Raw genomic sequence first — 9,030 nt, 5'->3', positions numbered from 1 at the left:
TTATCTAGCTGGTTATTCATCTGGTGTTAAGTCGATAATAACTTAGCGGCTTGCTTTATTACGTATCAAAACCTTTCTCCAGGTTTGGTCGTTACTTTATTATTATTAATTTGTAAGTATTTACTGCCTCTCTAGCCAGATTTGTTAATTATTTACGCGGTAGCACACTATAGTCCTTGCCCCTTAGTCTACTACTTGAATAGGAAGGTAGCTTATTTGATTTGCTTTGCAAGTTTAACCTGTGCTCAAGGCTTTCATGTCGCACTGTTGCAAATTTAGAGTCAATAACCATAGAGAGGCATTGATTATGGTACCTTACCTAAAACAGAGGCCAATAAAGCGATAATACTTAAAGTCAATGATCCTACGAGAAGCTTAATGGATATTTTCATTCGAGTGTGACTTATGAATGCTAATTCTAAAAGATAAAAATAAAAAGGTCATAGGCAGCTTAAAGGCCTCTGTGCTAATAACAAAGAACCCAGTTAGAAAATAACGATATAAAGTAGTCCGCACGGTTATAAAGTAAGTACGCTTCGTTGAAAAAAATACAGGTGATGGTTTTATACTAGGTAACTAAATAATTAGTATCGTTTTGCTAACACTTTCAATCGTGTTGACACCTGATCTGGTTTTAAGTTTAGTATCTGCATTGTCTAACCAACAGAGGACTATATAAAGTACCCTTGATCTTTATTAAGGCCCAAAAAGGAACTGCCACTAGTACTTAATTAAAAAATAACCCTTTTTCGGATTAAATAGTGTTAATGTAAGTTACCATCAGCACTCGATAGCTCTAGCATATCACTATGGAATTATACATCCATTTTATAACCAGCTTTAAGTTAGGACGAAAGCCCCTAGAACCAAGGACAAATGTTTGATATAAATAAAAAGCCAGCGCACATGGTCGCTCGTAGATAAAGTTTAACATTAAAAAGTGCAAACACAAGCGTGCACCACGAATAAGGTAGATAGTCATTGATATAATGCTCTACACGGTCAAGCCATTGAGCTCTCTTCAGTTGAACCATTCAGAGGAAGGCTGAGCAAGTAAAGTTATTGCCCAGTGTTAAACATTATTTATTAACCAAAACCCTATTGAACCTAGGGAACAACAAATCGAAGCATCCTGATTGTAAAAACATTAGTCATTTGCTAAAACCTGTTCAATGTTCGCTATAACCTAATTTTTATCATTTTTTTAAGGTACAAGAAATTAAATAGGTAATTATCTCAATAAAAAAGTTACACTTTGGTAGCACAAAACTAACTACCACTTTAGAAATGATTAGATTGTTCTACCAAGTAGAACGGAAAAAAAAGTAAAAATGATTAAATTAACTCTTAATCCGCTGTTTACCTCGGACTCGGTGGAGGGGGCTATATCATCCCTAAGGGACGGCCAGCAGCACTTTTCCCTAGGATCAAGGCATGCTTGGACAACAAAGTAGCTCTTTGGGTCAGGGAAGTATACAAAAGTTAATTTAATCATTTTTTACTTTTTTTTCGTTCTACTTTGGTAGATCAATCTAATTATCATTTCTAGAGTAGTAGTTAGTTTTTGCCTACCCTGGGACGGCCAAAGTTCTGTCCTTCTGCCACTACACTACTAAGAGAGTTGTACTTTTATGGAATTTAATATAAAATAGTCCAAAAATTTGAAAGTGGGCTCGTCAGACTTTATATGCATCGACTTTGTTTTGATCAGTGATCAACGAATTACTTTCGTCAATAATTTATTTTATTTATAGTCGTAATTTTTTAGAAAAATTCTGATTTTATAATTTTCTTTCACCAACACACTTTGCGCGCTACGGCCTGCATCGATACGTTGTTGGTCTTCACATTTTTCTTCACTTTGCTTGCTAACTGTAAAAATTGTTAACAGCGAAACACGTCGCCGTTCAACAAGTACAGATTTGTGGAAATGAACGCTGATCAATCACGTGCTCTGATACTTCGTGGAAACCCATATTATTTGGTTAAACCACGTGAATTATCACGTGGTAAGCCTTTGCTGGGGGTCTGTCCCATATTTTTGTTTATCTCTTAAGCTCTTTGAAAGTGTAAATCTCCCTCCTCTACTGTGTTCCCCTTTTTTCCAAGAACACTAATTAAAAAAAAAAGTAAATTATAACTTTTTTTAAGGTTTGCACTTTTATTAAGGAGTCAAAGTTTTGTAAATAGTTGATAAATAAGTGCAGATAGACATCTTGTCGGGGACATCCTAATGAGTTTTCAAGTAAGCCATGCTAATATATATAGACTTCAACAAAATGTTATTAATCTATTATTATTTAAAAAAGGTTTTTAAACTGTTTCGAGCTATAAATTACTTATTAAAAAAGAAACGGCTCTATAAATATCTTAAACAACAAAATTAATTATCATAAACTAAATAAGAAAAGTTTTTGCTAGCCAAGAAAAGAAGGGATTACTGTTGAGCACATGTCGTCTACGTCAAGCATAGGTGCAACTCCTTTTTTTATTCTTTACATAAAAAAGACAAATAGCAGAGTTTCAATATTTGAACCATTTTTCTCAGCGACTGTGAAAGCCAATTGTAAATTATGCCTTTTATCATTTTTACTTAACGTGTGAAAGTGGATCTCGTCCTCAAGCCCCAGCGATGAAAGTAAAGCGCAAAAGGCTAACCCTTTTGGGAAAGTAATATAAATAGTTTTAAAAAAGGAAGAAATTGATATAATATTTATTATAATTACTGCACCCAACACCAACTTTTACACAAACAGAATAAAATCTTCAAGCACAGTTCTAAATAAAGACCCAATAAACAACCGTCGTTCCACGAGGTCGTCAAATTTTCAATGGGAACGTTGAAACCAACCGTTCTCAATTGTGCCCAACGCAGTAAATTATCGAGCTTTCCGGGGACTTAAAGCGATAAGTGTATATCAGAAAATTATATTTAAATAAGAAAAAATTAAAACAAGTAACCTTTAAACTAATTTAGTACAATTCAATAAATTATATTATTTAGCTTGAAAGTAGTAGAAACAAATATCATAATAATAATAATAGACCCTTGGGGCTCTCCGAGCCGTACGATTTTTTTGAGGAGGGAGACCCCTATTTAAGTATAACGTATCAAAAACTTAGGTGCAAAAATAGTAAACTACCATTCTCAACACCACATGACTAGTGCCACGCTTTTTCACGTGGTGTTGAGACTGAAAAAAAACTATTCAATGTTAGCTTGTACTGCATATTTTTAAATAAAGTAGTACAACTGCAAGCAAATTCATTATTATTAATGAACCAATATTTTTTTAGTTAGCAGCTCAACATTTTTTGTGAAATGCTAAGCTTGTTTTGTCTTTGAAATTCCTTTCTTACAAAAATATAAAACTGTATATTTTTATGACAAACTTTATCTTTCTGTTTAAAAATATTATCTTTCACGCTGAATTCTTTTTTGGGCGTCGGCTTTATGGGTCGGTTATCACTTTTCTTTAGCATTTTATATTTATTAAAGAAAAATTAAAATAGTTGTACTACGAAGTGTACTTTTTCCATTATATCCGAAATATTTATTCCATAATATAAGAACTGAATGTACTCCTGAAAAAGTATTTATACATAAAAAAAAATTATAAATTTGATAATAAATACATTTTCAATGCAGTTTTTGCAAATCGTCAAGTGTTGAAGAATATAATACGGCTTATCGAGGCTCTAAAGGTTTATAAATATAAAGTGAATGCCATAAATAAACTTTTAATATTAAAATATAAAAGTGATTCTTATATAAAACATGCCCTGTTACAATTCTGACAAGCATCAAGAGGTGGGCTTTTCTTTTCTGTCAGCTTCGCTCCCCTCAGTACTCCTAAAATAAATATAAAGGGTAAAAAATAGTTATAAAATAAATTACTTAAGCAAAATATTAAGGCAAATAAATAAATCTAGTATATATAACTTTAAAAAAAGGGTTAAAAATACGTGTAGTTTATATAAAGAATGGTTGTATAATGAAGATAACGTTGCCTTCTTTCAGTATGCGTTGTATTAAACAAAGAAAAGGTTCTATAGTCTCAGCTCTCAACAAATCATTTTCAGTTACAGTAATGTTGCAGCCAATCCCGTAGCAGGATTGAATTAGCAAAGTAAAGTTTTCCTTAATTTTTTCTATTAAAAAACAATGAGGCTCTTATAATTGGTCCTTAAAACTGTTTACGCCAAAAATAAGTTGTTTGTGGTTCCCTGCATTTTTTATTTTTAGTCAACTATAGAAAGTTAATACTTTATATTATATTTCTGCTTTTTTTATATTAAAAGTTATTAATTTATATCTATAAAATAAAATATGCCAGCGTTATTTCCAGCATTCCTATTAATTACGCGCTCGTCAATCGCATCAGGAACGCAATAATTTAAAAACTGATTCAATAAAACTCCATCCTTTTAAAAATCAATAAAAATATCCAAAACTTTATGTTAGTGAGAGTAGATTACAAAAGAAATATAGACATTCACGGAAATAAAATTAACATTAACAATACTTTGATGGCGGTAAGCAAATCCCTCTCACTACACTGAATATTTTTATGAAAGGCTTTATTTAAGAGGGCAACGGTGGCCTTCAAAAGATTTCCTTCTAAAAAATGAAATTTAAAATATACTAATAAAATAGCCTGCAAAAGTTACCAGCCGGTTTAAAAACGCTTTAAATTTCATCAGGATATAACCATGAAATAAATAGTTGGCATTAATAATAGTAATAATTATTATAACTTTTTGGAGACTTGCAAAGTGGGGCTTTCTAAAGTTTTCGACTTTCCCTAAAATTTATAGTTAGTTTCTATTACAAAATATTCAACCAGAACACCTCTTTTTTTTCCGGTGTTTTTGTAATAGCAGCGCCAGCGTTTGTTTTACTTTGCTTACTGGGCTTACTTCCTTTTTTAAAAAAAATAACACAAATACAAAAAAAAATTAATACTATCAAACCAGAATATTTTTCGTTAATACTTTCATTACTTTTTCTACTTCCAACTTCCTCGTTTAATTTAAGCTATTTTATTAAATAACTATTAAAAAAATTTTTTTTTTTGAAAATTTAAGTTTTACTTGCGACTGCATTTTGGTTGACTGTTTTTCTATTTCCTTTGTAGGTATTTTTTGATCGACTTTCACTCCTTTATCGGGCATTAAATAACCATCCCTCTTAAGTTCTCGAATCTTTCTTCGAGCCTCTGAACGCTCCTTTTTATAATAAAATCAATGCACAGAGTAGGTTTGATGGAATGCAACATATTCGAAACATTATATGTAGCTTTTGGATCGTCTCGAACAGATTCAAGTTCTTTTAAAAGGATTTCATGGTTTTGAGGCAAACCTAAAGTTTTTTAAGTAATATATACGCTTCTTTAAAATAAAGATAACTCTGTTCACCTTTATTCAATAAATTATCTGAAGCGTCATTCGCCTTAACTTCAGGCGCCTGCTTTTTAGTTTCAACGAACTCAGCGATTCTCTCTTCTTTCTAAAAAATGAATACAATAAATAATTTTTGCAGCAATCTAAATACCGTCTTATGCACAATTTTCTAAGTAAGTTTCTTCCGCACCCTTATTGATTATAATAGCTAAAAGCATGACCTGTTTATCTTGTTTGGGTTCCACAGATTTTCTAGATGACTCCTGAAGAGGGTAACTGCCACCCTTATGAGAGCCCATTAAGGTTTTGGACGCCTTTTTCTCAAAATATTTATCTTCGGTCGCATCCTTTTTATTCTTTTTGCAGACATCCTGGTTATTAACGAACTCAGCGGCTCTCTCTTCTTCCTAGAAAATGAATACAATAATAATTTTTTGCAGCAACCTAAACACAGTCTTATGCTTTACTTTCTAAGTATATATTGGTATTATTATTAATAGTCACAGTTAAAAGTTTACTTCCACCCTCATTGTTATAAATTGCTAGATGCTTGACCTGTTTATCCTTTATGGATTCCACAGTTTTTCTAGTAAACCCTGGACGAGGGTAATTGCCACCCTCGTTAGAGGCCATTGAAGTTTTAAACATTTCTTTTTTATTCTTATAATTTTCTTTTCCGCTTGCATCTTTTTTATTCTCCGAGCACACATCCTGATATGTTATGGCTTCACTTTTAAGTTTACGAATGCGTCTTCTAACGGCTGAGCGCTCCTTAAATGGAAAAAAGTAAATAAATGAAGAATTTTTTTGTTTACTAATAAAACACTTCCTGTAGTGAGGTGAAGATGTTTCTTGTCTTTTAGTTGCAAATATCTTATTTTTTTTTATAGTCAATTGTTTTATAAAGCACGTAAAAAGCTCCGTTTTAGGTTTTTTTATGACAAATAACTACAGTTCAGTTTAACAACAAAGTAAATAATTTTGTTGGAACTTAAAAATTATTTTTATAGTGCTGAGTAAAACTTGGCTCCTTCGTTTATTACTTTATTAACTTTTTTTTTAACGTCTTTATTTAAAATTCTCTAACCATTTTAGTCTCTTTAATTTTATACTTCGTAGGAATATGTAAAGTACTGTAGTTACTTAAGCTATATAGGTAGCACTCCCGATCAGTTTAAATGAACTCAATCCTCATATTATCTTAACTCGTTTTTTATAAACTTAACTTCGTAAGAAAGATTTGTGTCGTTGCATACTGCTTCAAGATTTCTTAATGTCCTTTCTAAATCGTCTATATCGGAAATTGTTAGCACCTCTGCTTCCTTTTCCTTAATATCGTCGTTACTCCACTTGCTAATAGTTAGTTTCAAATTAAAGAAGTCAGCTGAATGAGCTTACTTTCCTTGATTCTGCTTCTGGTTCATTTGTAGTGGCCTGAATCTTTTCAGTTATTAAATCCTCATCTTTTTGCTTTCTCCCATTCTTATTTTAAAAGGTTAACTAATTAAACGTAGAGTTATATAAAAGCTTAGAAGCTTACCGAGTCAACGTTAATTCCACTTGTACTAGTTTCATCTTCCAAAATTTTGGATAAATTTTAAATAATTTAGAAAAGAAAATAAAGTATATAACGAATAAACAAAACTAAAACCCTTAAATTCTTCATTAAGAGGAGAATTCGTATCTTCTTGGCTACCAAAAGTGAGATGTCTTTAGTAATAAAAAAGTAAAAACACTAACTTAAGCAAAAAAAATAAAGGAACTGTTCCCGAGCCTGCTGTCTTTTCCGACGTCTTTCCTCGCGAGCAAGAGTTAGTTCTTTTAACTTTTTCTCTTCTGCCTAGAACAATAAAGCGTGTGAGTTTAAATCAAGCTTAAACAAAGTGGTGTAAACACAAGATAATATATAGTAATAAGTTATTATACAAATGGAAGCGAAGAGGATCTTATAATTAAATAAACGGTCATCACCAAAAGTTTCTCCTTAAGATCCATTTAGAGCGCCTTAATAAATACTGAGAGTATTTCCTTGAAAAACATCAACTTTTCGCCTAAAGTAAATAATAAAAGTATTTTAAGAGAAATAAAAGGAGAACAGAAGGGTTACTTTATGCAAAGTTCCTCTGGTTAAAGTTATGTATTAATTTAAGCCTTGTCTGCAGTAGTGCAGGTTTTTAATAAGCTAGTAACTGAGCCTTCTAAAAATATCGAGCAAACTACCATATAAAGGAACCTAAATTTAGTTTATCAACTCATACCTACCAATCTTTTTTATTCAAAGTTCTGCTTGACTTTATGACCATTAAACTAAAATAGTATATTTTAGTTATCTTTTTATTGATAATTACTATATTACTACAAATTATATATATTTTATGGTACCTACGACCTCCTTAAAGATACGACTATTTAATTTAGAAGTACTTGGATTTATATTGTTTTAACCCTTTAACGGGCAAAACTCTGGGGCTTAAAATAGATTTGTTTTACATTCCCTGGTAACTAAATTTACCACTTTTTTGCTTTGTTGGTTGCTGCCTAATTCTTTAGAATATGGCACTCAAAGAGACCAGAGATTGTTTCAGAGTGTGAGCCTGTCGTTGGGGTCACTTTCCATAGGGCTTACTCTTGCAACTTAAACCTAGGCGACAAGTGGTAAAATAGTAACCTTTACTTATAGGGTGTTAACATACCGAAAAAGGAATCCGCCAGTAATCAAGTGGTGAGGTTTCAAAGGTTCCTGTTATAATAGAGCCGGTTAAAAAGTCCTTTAAAGATAAAAAGCGCAAAAATGTGTAATCGAAGTAACTAATTATGAGAGTTATTAATGCTTTAAGCTACGTATCAAAACACATAGAACTAGATCGAAGAAAAATAATTTGGTGGTTTCAGTCTATGTGACGCTGTCAAGCGCCTACAATATATATTAACTTTATTTAGTTTAATGAGCACGCAATTAAATTTTTTCTCTTCTTCTCTTGCAGGTATATAAAGTAAACGTCTTCCCCTGTGAGGGAACGAATTTTGCTATATTCTATATAAAAAAGTGCCACCTTTACGTTTAAAGTTCTTTTTTTCTTGATTATTTTTCTGTTACCTCTTAGCTCTATTTTAACGAGCTTAATATCCAGTGTCCTCGTTTAGTTTCTTTTTAAGATAAACTAATAATTCTAATAAGGCCTTACAGAGCACTGATATGAAGCTGCGGTGATAACGCTACCTTCTGCATTACGAGCAACAAGATGGCATGACATTTATTGTGTATAAACCTAAATTAACAGGGTAAAACTCTTCTAGCATTGTATGACTGTAGATGGAATTTTTTTAACGGAACTATATATATAATAAAAAAAAATTAAATAAGTGTAACAGTTTATTTTATGTTACAATTTTAGTTTACAACAAATATATAAGATAAAAAATATATTTTTTTTAATGCAGTTTACTTGGATATAAAGGTATACTTCCAAAAGATTAGAATTTTTGGTCCAATTTCCGGAGTTAAGCAAGTTCATGGTGTTTCTAACCTCTTGAGAATGCTAAAATTGAACTTTTGAGCTTGCTTAAAGACTAAGTCTTAAAAGTAATATAGATTGTCCTAACCGACTGATAGTATGCAGACTTTAT

General features: G+C 31.5%; 2 protein-coding genes across 2 annotated transcripts; both read right to left on the bottom strand.

Moving 5' to 3' along the window:
• Positions 1–2,213: 2,213 nt before the first annotated feature.
• Positions 2,214–4,198, bottom strand: LOC135120354 (cytospin-A-like). Its single transcript, XM_064044659.1, has 10 exons — positions 4,012–4,198; positions 3,783–3,853; positions 3,637–3,699; positions 3,532–3,585; positions 3,394–3,474; positions 3,048–3,093; positions 2,803–2,898; positions 2,537–2,659; positions 2,442–2,482; positions 2,214–2,269 (listed from the first exon to the last, which is right to left on the bottom strand). Exons 4-10 carry the CDS (start codon positions 3,538–3,540, stop codon positions 2,231–2,233), a joined length of 435 nt encoding a protein of 144 aa, XP_063900729.1. The 5' UTR covers positions 3,541–3,585; positions 3,637–3,699; positions 3,783–3,853; positions 4,012–4,198; the 3' UTR covers positions 2,214–2,230.
• Positions 4,199–4,305: 107 nt separating this feature from the next.
• Positions 4,306–7,559, bottom strand: LOC135120351 (uncharacterized). Its single transcript, XM_064044656.1, has 18 exons — positions 7,511–7,559; positions 7,375–7,454; positions 7,167–7,243; positions 7,055–7,095; positions 6,944–6,978; positions 6,802–6,885; positions 6,630–6,752; positions 5,959–6,174; positions 5,625–5,810; positions 5,419–5,509; positions 5,289–5,362; positions 5,095–5,229; positions 4,975–5,038; positions 4,853–4,923; positions 4,759–4,805; positions 4,672–4,688; positions 4,527–4,621; positions 4,306–4,425 (listed from the first exon to the last, which is right to left on the bottom strand). Exons 2-18 carry the CDS (start codon positions 7,396–7,398, stop codon positions 4,306–4,308), a joined length of 1,500 nt encoding a protein of 499 aa, XP_063900726.1. The 5' UTR covers positions 7,399–7,454; positions 7,511–7,559.
• Positions 7,560–9,030: the final 1,471 nt, after the last annotated feature.

Source organism: Zophobas morio, unplaced genomic scaffold (genome assembly GCF_036711695.1).
Source record: "Zophobas morio isolate AGI-343-1 ecotype UQ-CSIRO unplaced genomic scaffold, CSIRO_AGI_Zmor_V1 ptg000376l, whole genome shotgun sequence".
NCBI lineage: Eukaryota > Metazoa > Arthropoda > Insecta > Coleoptera > Tenebrionidae > Zophobas > Zophobas morio.
Note: the sequence above shows the minus strand (reverse complement) of the source record. Positions and strands in the feature narration are given on the sequence as shown.

Excerpts from the sequence above, each read along its gene's own strand:
- LOC135120354 (XM_064044659.1), bottom strand. Across the intron at positions 2,483-2,536 it reads CACAGTCGCTGAGAAAAATG|GAGTTGCACCTATGCTTGAC; the intron begins GTTCAAATATTG and ends GAATAAAAAAAG. Across the intron at positions 2,270-2,441 it reads TAGACGACATGTGCTCAACA|TCTATATATATTAGCATGGC; the intron begins GTAATCCCTTCT and ends ATTTTGTTGAAG.
- LOC135120351 (XM_064044656.1), bottom strand. The coding sequence starts at position 7,398 with ATGGATCTTAAGGAGAAACTTTTG. Across the intron at positions 6,886-6,943 it reads GTGGAATTAACGTTGACTCG|AATGGGAGAAAGCAAAAAGA; the intron begins GTAAGCTTCTAA and ends TTTTAAAATAAG. Across the intron at positions 5,363-5,418 it reads AGATAATTTATTGAATAAAG|GTTTGCCTCAAAACCATGAA; the intron begins GTGAACAGAGTT and ends AAAAAACTTTAG.